Source organism: Phaethon aethereus, assembly GCF_964289735.1.
Source record: "Phaethon aethereus genome assembly, chromosome: 13".
Classification (NCBI taxonomy): domain Eukaryota; kingdom Metazoa; phylum Chordata; class Aves; order Phaethontiformes; family Phaethontidae; genus Phaethon; species Phaethon aethereus.
This window is the reverse complement of record NC_138589.1, coordinates 1,125,083-1,140,983: the sequence shown is the minus strand read 5'-3', so window position 1 is coordinate 1,140,983 and position 15,901 is coordinate 1,125,083. Positions and strand designations below refer to the sequence as shown.

At 43.0% G+C, this 15,901-nt stretch overlaps 1 protein-coding gene across 3 annotated transcripts; it reads left to right on the top strand.

The window, feature by feature from the left end:
• Positions 1–1,505: 1,505 nt before the first annotated feature.
• On the top strand, positions 1,506–15,291 carry CTCF (CCCTC-binding factor; the record flags this gene model as incomplete). Of its 3 annotated transcripts, none has more annotated exons than XM_082005838.1 (10): positions 1,506–2,298; positions 2,960–3,130; positions 4,013–4,146; positions 5,618–5,738; positions 6,572–6,721; positions 8,084–8,244; positions 8,661–8,843; positions 9,257–9,392; positions 12,564–12,731; positions 13,770–15,291. In XM_082005838.1, the coding sequence occupies 10 exons, from the start codon at positions 1,518–1,520 to the stop codon at positions 13,949–13,951; spliced, it is 2,187 nt and encodes a 728-aa protein (XP_081861964.1). In that variant the 3' UTR covers positions 13,952–15,291. The 3 variants fall into 3 exon arrangements, with proteins under 3 accessions (XP_081861964.1, XP_081861966.1, XP_081861965.1); XM_082005840.1 differs by having other exon boundaries at positions 1,518–2,298; positions 13,776–15,291; XM_082005839.1 differs by having other exon boundaries at positions 1,518–2,298; positions 12,543–12,731.
• Positions 15,292–15,901: the final 610 nt, after the last annotated feature.

Below are 15,901 nucleotides of genomic sequence, written 5' to 3'. Positions count from 1 at the left end.
TTAATGAAGACTGACAGCTGTCTTTATGTAGATAAGCCTGTGTAGCTCAAAAATGACTATGCAAGATTAAGTGTAGATGTTGGAAAGTAGTATGAGGTGGGATTTAAGCGTTAAGTTCACAAGACAGGCTGAATAGATTCCGTTAGCTGGTCTGAGAGGCCAGCCAATCTAACAGGAAAATGTGGAAGTCTCTTACCAAATCTGGAATGGGAATCGGAACTTTATCACAAGCTTTGTAAGGAAACTGGCGTTTTTGTTAATCTCTTTCAGGAGTAAAATTGACTTTGGTACCTTTTTAACACTTAAGTGAAGGGTATAATAAATTGTATTCCGATGCAGGGAACGTATTTGACCTGATTGTGGAATCTGCTTTCATTTTTCCAAAGTAAACCACCTGAAACAGAGGTAGACTTAAAAAAATACTCCTTTTCTATCATTTTTATTTTATTTGGGGGGGAAAAGCTGCAAAATGATAATTTCTTTTGGCTGTTATTTCTCTTGAAACAAGCTTTCTGCAGACTGAGAATACAGGAATTGCCTATTTTACCCTGACTGCAGAGAAGAATGCTGGATGGTCTGAGGAGGAAGACAATCTCAACGTTATGCTTGTATGCAGCTATTTTCAGGGTTACAGTTAAGGCCCACCAAAATGCTGAGCTTCAGTACTGTTGTCTGTTTATGACTACCTGGATAGATGTTAATCCTCAAAGTATCGTGAGAAAATTAAAGTCCACCAGCTCTTGAGCCCACATCATTTAAATTGAAGTCCAGTTTTACCCGAGCCTTGTCTGCCTGCTGCAGCCTGTTCGGCCCGAAGAGGGCACCATGCACCATCCTCCGCTCTGCTCGGGGGCCAGGCGGTGCCCAGAAGCAGGAATTGAACTCCAGGCTGCTTATAAGAAATATGCCTAACTCGATTAATGTCCTTCTTATTTTTGTTTGGAGAAATTTAAACGGGCAGAAAATAGTAGTAGTCTGATGTGAAACAAATGAGACTTAAGTTCTCGTGCTCAATTCTTAGTGCTTTTTCTTCCTGGAAAAGTTCTGTCATTCGCAAATGTAATACTTGCTTTAAGGTTGGCTTTTTACTTTTAACAGTATGTTCTTTTTGTGCCTTTAAAATTTATAGCCAAAGACTGCCTCTGATACTGCGAAGCTATGTGAAGGGACTAAACAAGTTCGATAAGGAAGAATACATCTGTACCTCTTGCCTGTGGGATTTGTGGTCTTTGAGAAATATCACTTAATCCCTCCTCCTTGCTTTCCTTCCTTTCCAAGAAACCGGTACAGTTGTCTTAACTTCAGGCAGCGTTCTGTGATTGCCTTGGCTTACAGTGGCTAGTGGAGACCTACAGTTCTCGAACCTTGTTTTCTTAATGTGATGGCAATCCGTTGCTGCTGTTGAGCTGGTTGTTTTCCATTAGGCCGCTTGCCCTCTGTGGGGTTTGTGCGGTTGTTAAAATAACATTGGATGGTACGCAGCATTCATTTTCTTGTTTTTACAGCAGGAAGGTGAAATGGAAGGTGAGGCAGTCGAAGCTATTGTGGAGGAATCGGAAACTTTTATTAAGGGGAAAGAGAGAAAAACCTATCAAAGACGCCGTGAAGGTGGGCAGGAGGACGATGCTTGTCATATACCACCGAACCAAGCAGATGGAGGTGAAGTAGTGCAGGATGTCAACAGTGGTGTGCAGATGGTGATGATGGAACAGCTGGATCCAACTCTTCTTCAGATGAAGACTGAAGTAATGGAAGGTGCAGTGCCTCAAGAAACGGAGGCCACGGTGGATGACACACAGATCATAACACTTCAGGTTGTTAATATGGAAGAGCAGCCTATAAACCTTGGTGAGCTTCAGCTGGTCCAAGTACCTGTACCAGTGACTGTTCCTGTTGCCACCACATCTGTGGAAGAACTTCAGGGAGCTTATGAAAATGAGGTTTCCAAAGGAGGCCTGCAAGAGGGAGAGCCCATGATCTGTCACACCCTCCCTTTACCAGAAGGCTTCCAGGTAGTGAAAGTGGGTGCAAATGGTGAGGTGGAGACACTGGAACAAGGTGAACTTCAGCCACAGGAAGATCCCAATTGGCAAAAAGATCCAGACTACCAGCCACCAGCCAAAAAAACAAAGAAAAACAAAAAGAGCAAGCTTCGCTACACTGAGGAAGGCAAAGATGTGGATGTCTCTGTGTATGACTTTGAAGAGGAGCAGCAGGAGGGTTTGTTGTCTGAGGTCAATGCAGAAAAGGTGGTGGGCAATATGAAGCCACCTAAACCAACAAAAATTAAAAAGAAAGGTAAGCTCCCCATCTGCAAGTGGATTCTGAAAATGTACTTGTTATGGTGGAACCTTGCAATATGGTTGAAGTGACTGAGTAGATGCAAGTGGGATCAAAGCTGACGTGCCCAGTGTCGCCTACTATGTAAGAGTGCTCAGCTCTGTTGTTTCTTGGGCAAACCTTCCATCTCCTCCATCTAGGCTATAAAGGAGCTCATTTTGCTCGAGCATGATGCTGTGGCATTAATATTCCCATATAACTACAATTGAAAAGATTCTTTTCATATGTAATACATATGTAAGAGTTTGTGTACGTGTGGTTTATGTCAGGAACTGACATACAGTTTGTGCTGTGAGCTTTTGCTAACCAATTGCTGGGTAGGGTAGATGGTGCAAAATACAGCAATAAGTATGTTTGATTTTTCTTCAAACTGTAAATTGAGGATCCCTTTTTAGAGCAGAGAAGGAACACTGAGTGCTGGCATAGTAATGAAAGCTGAAGCCACGCCAGCCAATAGGCAGCAACTGTTCCTAAGGATATGTAGTTGGATTTAATGGTACATGATGGTTCCTTGTAGTAGCTACACCTCCAAGAATCTTTGCTTTTCCTTGCTAATCTCTCATGTTATGCAGTAGACCACAGTACTGTCAGGGATAAAGATGATTTCCTTCATGGCTAGGTGTAAAGAAGACATTCCAGTGCGAACTGTGCAGTTACACTTGCCCGCGTCGTTCCAACTTGGACCGCCACATGAAAAGCCACACTGATGAAAGACCACATAAGTGCCATCTCTGTGGCAGGGCTTTCCGGACAGTCACGTTGCTGAGGAACCACCTCAACACTCACACAGGTACTGTTGCTTTTGCATACGTTGCTTTTGTAGGATCTGCTCTGTCTTTAGAACAGATAGGCAAACAGGGTGGATCTGTCTTGAATCTGTCTAATTCTACGTACGGAACAAGCTAAAAAAGGAAGAAATTACGTGGTGCTGCTGTTCATTTCTGACTTGAACAGTTTTCTGCCTGCCCAGATCAGGTGCAAAGCTCATCACCTACACAGATATAAAACCAATCCTGGGCTTGATCTGAAATTACCCAGAGTTACAGAAGATCTTCCATTTGTCTTGGGCGTTAGTTATCGTGTTCTAAGCTTTGTGTCGCTGCTGCCGCTTGTGGAAAAGTAAGATGAGAATGAGGCTGGAGTTGAAAATAGTGGAAAGAAAACCCCACCTCAAACAAACAAAAAACCCACCCCCCAAAACAAACAAACAAAAGCTCCAAAAATCAAACGCCATGGAATAGATTATGAACTGGACCAATAAAACTTATGGCTAGGAACTGCAGCACGCTTTCTCCATACATAATTTCTGGTGTAGAACTAAAGGAAATTGAACTGTAATTAAGCGCTTTGAACTTTCTGTCCCCCCAGAAAAGTGTCATATCCCTCATGTTCTCTGCCTACCTACTTTATGTCTAACTGGATGGTTTGAAATTCATAAATAACTAAGTGGTACAAAAATACAGGAGTTTGTTTCCTCCTTGAAAGGATATTAAATCTCTAAGATCTTCAGTCCATTAATTATGTATCTAAAAGTTGTGACTCCTGTGTACTACTTGCTGCTCTAATCTAATCTTTCATGAAAACAATGTCATTAATTCACTTAGTGTCTCATATTATCTTTTGCCACTAAATCTGAATGTCATCATCTTCCTGTTTTGCTGCAAATGATTAGGTACTCGCCCTCACAAGTGCCCAGACTGTGACATGGCCTTTGTGACCAGTGGAGAGTTGGTTCGGCATCGCCGCTACAAACATACCCATGAGAAACCATTCAAATGTTCAATGTGTGATTATGCTAGTGTGGAGGTATGTTAGTTAATTGTTACAGCACCGAGTACTTCCTTCTACGCTTCAAAGCTTGTTCGCCATCTGTTATAAACTGTTCTTAGGCATTTCCTCTTTGGCCATTTGTTTAAAAGGCTCTGAGCAAAAAAAGTTATAAATCAGGTCTGCTCTTGGAAGCAGATGGTGGGGTTTCCTCAGCTAATGAGAAAACAGTTTGAGAGCATTTATGCACAGAAATGCTAGGTGATACCCATTTCCTCTTTGGAGACAATAGTTGTTGTCATTGCTTCTTAAATTATTTGGCTTTTAAGGTGATCGCAGGAATTGTAGCGTGCTCCATGTTGAAGGAGGCAGCCATCTCCTGATGCAGTAGGATGTACTTTCAGACTAGCGGAGCCCTCCCATTTTAGAAATGTGCATTCTGCACATTATCTGTTTATGCTGTTTAAGGTAGCTATAGCCAAAACTAATGAGCCTTTGCCTCAATACTGGTGAAAAGCAGCTTTGCTAATATTGGGTGATTGTCTAATTTGCTCAAGTAAATTAAGCTTCCTTGAATACTCTCCCCTATGGAATATTGTTACTTATGCTACAGGACAGCTTATGTATTGTGATAGGAAGTTTGAGCAAGATGATGAGGAAAATTAATATATTAAAAAAAGGGATGTCTACAGTGGAAGAAAGCTACAGCAGAGGTTGAGTAGAGGCTTTGGGATTTTTTTTCTACCCACACTGTGGCTGCAGTGCTGTAATTCCAGGCCCTGTGGTTTGAGTACTGAATAAATTGTGTTGCAGTGGTTTACGTAGCATGAGTTAGGAAAGAATAACCCAAGTTGGTCCTTATATGAGCTCATGCTGCGTTTTGTAGACATAGGATAGTGATTAAGCAACGTGGTCAGGCTGGAGTAGAAAATACATCAACATTTGTGTTCGTGCTGACATTTGAGCTGGATTTGTACCTTCTAAATAAAAGCAGGAGAGGAAAGGAATTAAGTTGCCCTGTTGATTGTAGGGCTAGATTTTTGTTGTTCTGAGGAAGAAATTGATTTATGTCCCTCAGAGTAACTGGAGAGGACCCAAGAAAGCACCCTGTGGAGAAAAATACACTGTATGGGGCACACTAACCCCCACAATGTTCCTGGGGTGCATGCTTTCCCAGAACACTTTCTTGTGTCTCTCCAGGGTACTTTCAAATTTTAGCATGTCTTCAGATGCTGAGATGGTGGATAACAGTAAGGTGAGCACAAGACTAAACCAGGCTGCACCAAATGTGAGAGCAACCATCAAGCATGACTGGGAACGAGTTGGGAGGCGAAGTAGAGCGGGCAGGAGTGGCTGGCTATGTGCAGCATAAGAATGGCAGTGAAACATGCTTGCTTGGTTTAGTGGCAGGGTAAAAATAGACTACCCTAAACTCTTGACTGATTTCTTGTGCTTTTGGCAATCTTCCCTGCTCATGTATGCTAACTTCGGTCTTGCTCTTGACTTCCAGGTTAGCAAATTGAAACGCCACATTCGTTCTCACACTGGAGAGCGTCCGTTCCAGTGCAGCTTATGCAGCTATGCCAGCAGGGATACCTACAAACTGAAGAGGCACATGAGGACCCACTCCGGTACTGATGCCGTGGTTTTTTAGTGTTTTTTACGTTTTAGTGTCAAGAGTGCTGAGGCTGTGTACAATGTGTGCTCACACTTAAACAGCAGAAGAAATACTACTTTGTAGTTCAACAGAAAACTTTTATGAAGTCTGTAGCTGAAGAGAATGCGCGCCATGATTTGTAAGCACGAGTAAACTCGTAACCTGATAGTGATTGCTGCACTGAGAAATGAGCTCGGAGGATTCTGATTTCCAGTTTGATTGTGAGGTGGTAAAATACAGACACTTCTACTACGAACAGAGGAAACTTCTTCTATTATCATGTTCCACTTCCAGTTGAGGATTATAGCCATTTACAGTTTCATGCTTGAGTGTAGTTGCAAGAGCATCTCATGCATGTTAGTTCAGAAAGATCCTAAATTTGTGGATGGATGTGGCACACAACATTACTGGCGTGCCAAATTAATCATGTTGCTAAAATGGAAGAGGAAGAAAAATGCCCTTGTGTGTGTACATGAGCATTCAGAACCCCCACCCCTAAAAAAACAATCTGATGCCACTTGCTGTCTTCTGGCAGCCTGCGTGTAGGTCTTCCATGCATTTCTCAGAGTAAAGATAATAATTTTACTTACTTGCTTAGAGATTGAACTCGAGTCTCTTTGTAGAAAAATGCATACTGGAGCTAAAACTTCTGGAAAGAGACATCATTGAGCTCTTTCTAGAGTTACTGTTTCTATCACCTAGCTGTCTGTTGCAAGTTTCTGGGAGGTTGCTTTGTTTGTGGCTTCTTGATGAGATTTCTTTTTAATAAAAGTCCTTGTGCTTTTTTTTTTCCTTCTGCTACTGAAGGAGAGAAGCCATATGAATGTTACATCTGCCATGCTCGCTTCACTCAGAGTGGTACCATGAAGATGCACATTTTGCAGAAGCACACGGAGAACGTGGCCAAATTTCACTGTCCTCACTGTGATACTGTTATAGCGAGAAAGAGTGACTTGGGTATGTATCTCTCAGAAGTGGAGAAGAGTCTACAAAATGCTTTCCCAGAATTGGAGTTCACGTAACCCAGCTGCTGTCTTTTTTTTTTTTACCTAATGGTTCTGGAAACTGTACAACATGAAGCACAGCTTCATGTGTGGCAATACACACTTTTAGCTTACAGTAGGTGCTGCATACTATGGTAATTTTCAGTTTCTCTTCATTATTTGAATATGTAGCATGTTTTCCAAGCGTACAAGGCAAGTTACTATTTTCAGGCCCATAGATGAGAGGCGTTTATTGAACTTGGTCTGAGATTACAACCACGTATGGATTAGCATTTGAAAAACCAAAAGATCACTTGGCTTGACCTCCTGCACGTTGGAGACCATTAAGTTTTGTGCAGAGATATTTTCATCAAACTGAAAGGTTTGAATTAGATCAAGTCGTTTAATTTTCTGGGATGTGGAGCTGTGTGTCACAGACAGGGCAGGAAAGACTGAGTTTTCACAAAAGCCCTCAGTCCTTGCAGTGGGAGCGTCTTGATCCTAGTGAGCAGTACCCAGTGTGATTCTGGCAGGCAGGCTCTCTTTTATCTTCGACAAGAAGGTGAAAAAATAATATCACGCCCAGAGCAGCTGAGGAAAAGGAAGAAGCCACGATTTGGCAGAACTTTCTGTCTATAAACAGAATATCACCCAAGTAATGGGAAGGCAGGCTCCCTTCCAATAAAGACAAGTGTAAAGTGCTGCAGTGAGAGGCAGTTTGGGAGGATGGCAGTCAGTTGATGTCAGGAGCAAACGAGCTGATTTACAACAGAGGAAGACCGATGTTAGCTATGAAGACTTTTTCTTCTAATGCTTTAGTCTACCTCGTGCAGCTGTGGTATGCTTTTAGTTGGAGGTTTTTAAGGAAGTGACTAAAACCTCTGCTGGTATCCCTGTTGCCTTCAAGACCTGTCGCTCATGACACCTAATCCTGCAGAAAATCCTGTTTCCCTCCCAGTGTATTACCTGGCTTCTGGCTGCATCCAGGCAATTCAGAGTAGTCCTAAACATAACGGTCCCCAAGACACTTCAGTTTGCCAATCGTATGTTATCAAATGCAAGTGTACTGTATCAGATTGTTACTAATAACCAAATCTAGAATCCGGTGGAAAAACTTGATCGAGTTCCTCTGCAAGACCTTTTCTGTCTTGAAATGGTTCTGGTTGCTTTTAATTGTGACTCTTTTCAGTTTTTAGTTGAATCCTAAATTAACTATTGTACTTTTTTTGGCTTGAGCTCAAGAGTATCTGGAGGGAAGAGCACTAAGGGACTGTAGGATAGTCTCTCATGCTCGGAAGGCCATGGTGACGAAAACCTCTGATCCTTTTCCTCCTAGGTGTCCATTTGCGAAAGCAGCATTCCTACATCGAACAGGGCAAGAAGTGTCGCTACTGTGACGCTGTGTTTCATGAGCGTTATGCCCTCATACAGCATCAAAAGTCTCACAAGAATGAGAAGCGCTTCAAGTGTGACCAGTGCGATTATGCATGCAGACAGGTAAGCCGGTGGGACTGGCACTCCTTGTGAGTGTTAGAACGGGAGCTAAAAATATGAGGTAGAAATCTCAGCTCTTAAGTTTGACCAGCTCTCAAGATCAAATTATATCTCTAAATCTGATGGGTGTGAAGGAATGTTCAGCGGCCTTTGCTTCCTGACGGTGTAGTGCTCCCCTGTAGAGAAGTACCTTCTAAGTCACAACCTTGACGTATCTCTTGACAAAGGGATAAGAGTCCATATAGGACAGAAGTAGCTAAGACTGAATATGCAACCAGTCGATGTTCTCACGTTCCTGCAGAATCTTCCTTTCCTTGATATTAAGGATAAAGTTTTGGCCTCCTTTTAGCTGAAAATTCACTCTTTTGTGTCCGTGTGTCTGAGTTCTCAGGTTACTTTTCCTGTCTTGTCCCTGTCAGGAGCGGCACATGGTCATGCATAAACGGACCCATACTGGAGAAAAGCCTTATGCCTGTAGCCATTGTGATAAAACCTTCCGTCAGAAACAGCTCCTCGATATGCACTTCAAACGATACCACGATCCCAACTTTGTCCCCGCTGCCTTTGTCTGTTCCAAGTGCGGCAAAACATTCACTCGCAGGGTAAGGGAATATACTGTTTTGAATTGTGGGGTTTTGGGGTGGAATGAGGCTTTTAGCCAAAGGGAGGGGAACATGCTTACTCAAAAGGCAGGGTGGGTGAGGTACAGGGCACAATACTGAGCTTTTAAATAGATCACTTCTTTTTGAGAGGAAAAGAGAGGAGGGGGAGACCTGGTGTAATTCAGAATTAGTACTAGCGTGGATTAGCGTTGACATCGTGAGCAATGTGGAAATGCAACTTTACGGATAAAAGTTAATGAAATTTACCCATTTTCCCTAAATAGTCTTCCTTTAAAAAAAAAAAAGACATAAGTTACCATAAATGTGTTGGAAAGTACAGAGCCAGAATATCTGATCTTGAATTCAATGCATCTTGTGTTTTTTGTTGCGTTTTTTTCTCTTCCACTGAGTAGAACACAATGGCCAGACATGCTGATAACTGCTCTGGCCTAGATGGAGGGGAAGGAGAGAATGGAGGAGAGACAAAGAAGGGCAAACGTGGCCGAAAGAGAAAGATGCGATCTAAGAAAGAAGATTCCTCTGATAGCGGTAAGAAACAGCTCAGTATATTCTGGAAATGACAGGCCTGTGATTCACTGTGCATGTTAGCTGTTAGTTTGCCTGTTCTGCAGGTTTGTTCTGGCACTTGAAGGGCTTTTATCTAGTGGGCAAGATAAAAATGATAGTATGTGGCCAAGTTCAGAGGTGACTGCCTGTGAAAGATAGTATAGATTCTGCTGGCCCAGGCCTCTTCCAGGGCAGAGTAGTTGAAAAACAAAAAACCACCAGTCTGATGCCCCTTGACTTGGCCCTGCAGTTCCTGTCCTGCCTGCTCTTCTGTATGTGAAACTCTCTGGGCATGTATTCAGCGTCCCAAAAGAAATTGTGTGTTTCGGTGGTGCGCTGCTACGAAATGGTACGTGCCCCTGCTTCACCGCTACGTGCAGTGTGTCCAGACAACCCCACTGCAGAATAGCTTGGCTGCTTCTGCGGGGGAGGGCTGGCAGCATCCAAGAGAATGGTGGAGATAGTGCTGGCAACCTGTGGAATGCTGTGAAGGGCCTGCCAAGACAATTAAAGGGTCAAGGAGCTGGTGGTGTCTTCCACTTCATGGGTGTGTTTGCATGTATGCTGGTATATTGAGAAGATGGCTTTTGAGGGGCCCTGACTATGTGGACAATGTGCCAGAAGATGGGTTGGGTGCAGTTTGTAATAGGGGGGCTGCTCTCTCTAAGCTTCTCCAGAACAGGGAAATGACAGAAGCTGTTGCAGCAGATAGCGATCACCTTCACTGCGGTATCACTTGTGAAGGAAAACTCCATCATAGTCCTCGCTCCTGGTAGAGGGAAAACTTCGTTGTGTCTTCAGCAGGAAAATCCAAGTAGAGCCTCAAGACCAACCAGTTCCCAGATGATTCTGCAAAAGCAGTGTTGCTGATCAGCCTTTTATCTGGAGTGCTTTATATAATCAATCAAGGGGTATAGGTTGGGAGAACAGGGATCTTTCTGGCTAGAGAAAGTGTATCTGAAATTCTTAGGTGGCAAACCGGTTCTATAGGATGAGTGCGGTCAAATGGCTTGTGCAAACCTTGACTGCAAAAACTTATTGTAGAAATAAGTGCTTAAACTCATGTTTGTATAGGTATTTGAAAAAATGTGCTACAATCTGAATAAAACATGTATAACTAATTGTTCATTTAAAATATGAAAAGATCGTGGAGGCAGAGAGAGTAAACTGCGTTGATGGAAGGCAATTCAAAATGTGGGGTTCTGGAGTATCTAATTTTTAATATCTGACTTCTAGCCATCCAGTCAGTTCAGCCTATTCTAAAAACCCAAATTCTATTTAGTCGATACAGTCTGGGTTCAGAACAGGTTTTTTGGGGAAGCTGGTCAAAAGTCACGCTGGTTGGGTGAACTGATGATGAACATTGTATGATTGTGGCTCCGACTCCATGACTGAGAGAATAGCTTCAGCTTCAGATGAGTTGACAAGTCTGGGTTGACTTCCTCAGGAGTCATTTGTTAATTATGAAGAATTGACTAGTGTGAGCTGACTAGCAGTAAGAAAGAGGCCCTCCCCGTGTTTTCGGGAGGATTGCATTACTCGGTGTTGGTTTTATCTTTAGACCTGCAGCTTCATGAATTTCAGCAACTGATAAATACCTAAAAATGATGAGCAAAGCTGTGACGAAACAGACACGTCTTGTGCTATTGGGAAAAATACCAAATAGCAAACGATAGTTTTGTCTCTCATCTGGCCTGTCCGCTCAGCGTTAGACAGGCTGTTACTTGATAGACATTGAGTTGAGGGGGGAATGTAAAACAGCTCTAAAAAGGTGGGACCTGAGAAATCTAATAAATGAAAGAAATATGGCTTAAGGGAATATTCCTTGAGTGACTGTGTAAAATAATGCAGCATATACATGCCTCAGTGTATGTAAGGGACAGTTTGTTTGGGGGGGGGTTTTGGCATGAATGGGAGGTGCCATCAAAAATCCGTTGAGTAAATATACTGTAAAATATACTGTACTAAACCTGTCCTGCCTCTTGGAGAGGTCTTGGAGAAGATCCTCTTGGTCAGTGGTTGGTTAACTGTACGCTGATGGCCCTGAAAGCATGGTGAGTGGTCTGCAGAGCTGTGTTCACCCATAATGCTTAAGAACTCCTCAGTTCTCTGTGGTTCTGCCATATTCAACTTGAGATTTTGAGGTTTTGGACATAAATCCCAGTGTCTGGGAGCTGCTACCCTGGTTTCCTATCTACCTAACGGAGAAAGACTCAAGTATGTCATTGCTGTTTCTTGAGGGCTAGGAGACTTGCTCTTGGACCCCTCATCAATTCTAGTGTTTCATAGAGATACTGTAGTGGCTGCTACTGCTTTTTATGTGCAACTGTCCCCTTTTATCCTCTTAACCCCTCTATCTTCTCCACATTTATTTCCTCTCCAAATCACCTCAGCCTAAGCATCCCGTAAGCAGTCCCGCATGATCCAAAACTGTGTCTCACCCCCAACCAGCAACTCCCCCCATATCCATTTGTCTGAAAGGCGATCTTGGAGAGCTGCTCCTGATCGTGGTGGGTTTCACGCCCAGACACTGGGGCTAATGGTTCTCCTGGGAGTGCCCCAGACAAGATGTTTGTCCCTTAATTTGGGTTCCCACCTTCCATTGTGCTCCTCTGGGTCGTGCAGGTGGGACTTTTACCAGGCTGATGGCTCTTCTGGTGGGCCTGGGTGTAGCCCAGCAGTGTATTACTTGGTCCCCCTCCTGCCGTTGTCTCTCTGATCTCCTTTGTGGATGTGCAGAGGAGCTTTTATCGCACGGTTGGTCCCTGGAACAGGCTCCCCAGGAAAGCGGTCATGGCACCTAGCCTGTCAGAGTTCAAGGAGTGTCTGGACAATGCTCTTAGTCACATGGTTTAGTTTTAGGTAGTCCTGCAAGGAGCAGGGAGTTACTCAATCCTTATGGGTCCCTTCCAACTTGAGATATTCTATAATTATGTTTCCTTTTGCTTTCTGAAGGACAACTTGTTCTCTGTAACGCGAGGGTAACAGACTAACAGCCTCTGCCACCTACTTCTTGACAAAGGCCTCATTTGCCTTCTTTTTCTCATCAGAGTTGATTTCTTTTGGATGAGGATTTGATGTTGGTTCTCTGTAGATGGATGGGTTTCATTCTTGTTTAAACTGAAGACTTAGCTGACAGGATGTTTCTTACAGAGGAAAACGCTGAACCTGATTTGGATGATAATGAAGATGAGGAGGAGACAGCAGTAGAAATTGAGGCTGAACCAGAAGTCGAGCAAGAGGCTCCTGCACCACCTCCCAGTAAGAAACGAAGAGGAAGACCACCAGGCAAAGCTGCCACCCAACCAAAACAATCCCAGCGTAAGTCACTCTTTGGAGCTTATGTGACACTGCTAGCCCAAGCTGCTTTTTCCTTGGATTTGGCAGCTCTTGTAGGAGAACTGCTCCCCTTAAGTGAACTTACTTGAAAAGTTGGTAACTGTACTTGTCTCTACTTTGCCAAGAAGTCACCTTTCGCATGAAATTTCTTGCAAGGGTTTCCTTGTCATGAGGGTACGTAGCTGCTTCAACCCATGCTGAAAGGAGAGGACATTATTTTTTCTTTAGCATTAGTCCGATTCATCGATGTGCAAACTGCTCACTGCTTTTTGCCCCAGTTACAGTGTCTCTACTAACGTACAGCTGCTGGTAAAGCAACTTGTTGGCACAATCACTGTGGTATCCTTACCAATGCAGACTTGTGTAGCTGTTACCACAAAAATGCTTCAGGCCTGTAGTTCTAAGCGTAGCATCAATGCAGATGTAGTTTCAACTCCACGGAGTCTTCTCCGTAAGAACAGACATCGGTAACTGTGCAGCCCAAGTAAATAAATTCTAGGAACAAAGCAGGAAAGGCACATTTGTTCCTTCAAGGCGTAATGGCTTCCCCAGTGGCTTGCCTGTCTGCTCAGCGCTACAAGCGTGGCCCGTGTCCTTCCTAGAATTGCAGCCAGTGGAAACATTTTATGCTGAATTTATCGCTAACGTCTCTGGATTCCCCCGAATTTGAAGTTTTTGCCTTACGCCCGTACATTGGTAGAGTCTTGTTTGTTGATTACAGCATCCTTTGTTTGAATAATGTCTTAATATCAAAAGGCGTAACTGGAACTGTTGTAGTGGTAGCACATCTTCATACAGGGGCAAGGAAACAGATCCTTGATACTTGCATGAATGAGGCAGGTTGAATCGCTCCCCACTAATGTGGGAATGTGCGTTGTGGGCCCCACCTTCCCTTTCCACGTGGAAGAGTCTTAAGTAGCTGCCGAGAAGTTACCTGGTGAGGTGTGCAGGCCAGCTCCGGAACCAGTAAAAAATATCTGTTGTTTCCCCCCCCTCCCTCTTTGATTTCTGCCCTTCTAGCTGCAGCAATCATTCAGGTTGAAGACCAGAACACTGGTGAAATTGAAAATATTATAGTTGAAGTAAAGAAAGAACCTGATGCGGAAACAGTAGAGGAAGAGGAGGAAGCTCAGCCTGCTGTAGTGGAAGCTCCCAATGGAGACCTCACTCCTGAGATGATTCTCAGCATGATGGACCGGTGATGGAGGAAGACCACGCTGGCTGACTGAACTGGCCTGGGCTGTGTTTAAGCGGCTCAAATCTATTTTTCCTTTTACCTTTTTTCTTGGCTTTGGGAAATGCATCATTTTAGACCATTTTACCAAACATACTGGGAAATAAAACTTCAAAATGATGTTAGAATGTGATTTAACTAGAACTTGCTGTTTTATGTTAGCATTACAGGATCATGGAACATTAGGAAATATTTTTTGAGTCCTTGAGGGTTTCCTGTGAGATGCTTGATTTAGTTTTGCTCTGAACTGCATTGTAAAGCTGGTCCAAGGGCCGTGTTTACATGCACCAAGTTTTAATATACAAAAGCCTTGACTAGAGTATGTGGTAAACCACTCCGGACTTTTCCCTTCCAGTTCCCAGAGTCCTTGAGCCTCCTTCTCTCAGTAGTGTTTTTAACTGTAAATGCAGACTTGGGAGGGTTCTAGACTTTTAAAAATTTTTGTTTTGTTTTGTTTTTTTTTTGTTTTTGCTTTTACCCACTGACTAGCTCCGGTTCTCCAAGTCGGCTGCACACGGTAGTTTTGGCATGCTCCAGCTGGTTTCTGTCCTTAATATGCTTTGCATTCTGCAAAGCATTTCTGTAATGGTCAAGCTTGTAAATAACTTTTTTTTTTTTACATTTTAATCTTTTTCCATTAATTAAGAGGTATGCAAAAATGCAGTTTAAATAAACCCCAGTATTTTAATTCCTTTCAAACTAAGCGACAAGAGAATTGATAGAGTGTAAATGTTGGAAAAGCTGTTGATAACCAATCGCATAGAGAAGAGATGTACCCAGACTCTTGCTTGCAGAAAGAAAAACCCACATGTGAAACCTGGTTTTGAAGCACACGAAACTGGCATTTGAAACATGTATAATTAACCTTCTTTTTGAGTTATAATTTCACGACTACATTTTCTTTGCTCTATCTTGTAGTTGTATTTTGTGTTTATGAATCCTATGTTAAGGCAGAAGTGGTGATTTTTAAGTCGGTCACTGCAGCCCTCAAAACCTGGGCCAGGAAATTTTAATAGGTCAGTAATTACGCAATTTTGGATCTCTGATAAAGACAAAAAAGGAATAATGTGAAATACAAATGATGCCTGTATATGAACTGTCACATGTTAAAATATGTAAGCTTTTTATAGAGCCTCAGTCTTGCTGATTTCAAACAAATTTTTCTTCTATGTATCGCTTTTAAGAGAGCTATCAGTTTAGCTATCAGACTCTAGGTTGATGCATTTTTGTACTTAGCTGTACTGTGTGATATTTTTCATTATTTTAGGAAGCCAACATGGGAAAAAAAATACTGTTATAAAATATGTAATGGGGTTTGAAAGCTGGGAAGGAGAATATACTGCTGTACAGCTAATAAATAATAATGGATTAACATGTGTGCTCACTGGCTGCTTTCTTTGTGGATATTAATGGTGTGATCCAGCAGGGATCTCGAGGTTGTAAAGCCGCTCCTCCTCGAAGGATGCTGCACGCTGCAAGCTCTTCTCTTGCTGGAGGTGTTCCTGCTGCCCTGCGTGTAGTACCAGGCTGCTGGCTCAGCTGGGGCTGCGTGGAGGAGTGTGATGTAGAAGCGGAGAGGTGATGTAAAACATGCTGGGCCGGCTTGCTTGAGCAAGAAGTGATGCAGGAGGAGTTGTTGCTTTTGTTCCTTTTGGCTGTGATTAATTAAATGACTGTCGCTGATGGTTTAGAGAGCAGGTATGTTACTTCCATTTCGTTCTGGGAAGTGGGACTGATGCTTAGGTAGAGTTTTGGTGGTGTATCATCTCTTAGTTACCTGTGAAAGCAGCTTGGAGAGCCAACTGAGAGTGAACGGCTGCACGCTGTGTAAGTTCAGGATACTGCCTGTCGCGCCACCGACTTCAGAACAGGAGTCACTGCAAATGGCACAATAAATACTTGAAATCTTAAAAAGCAC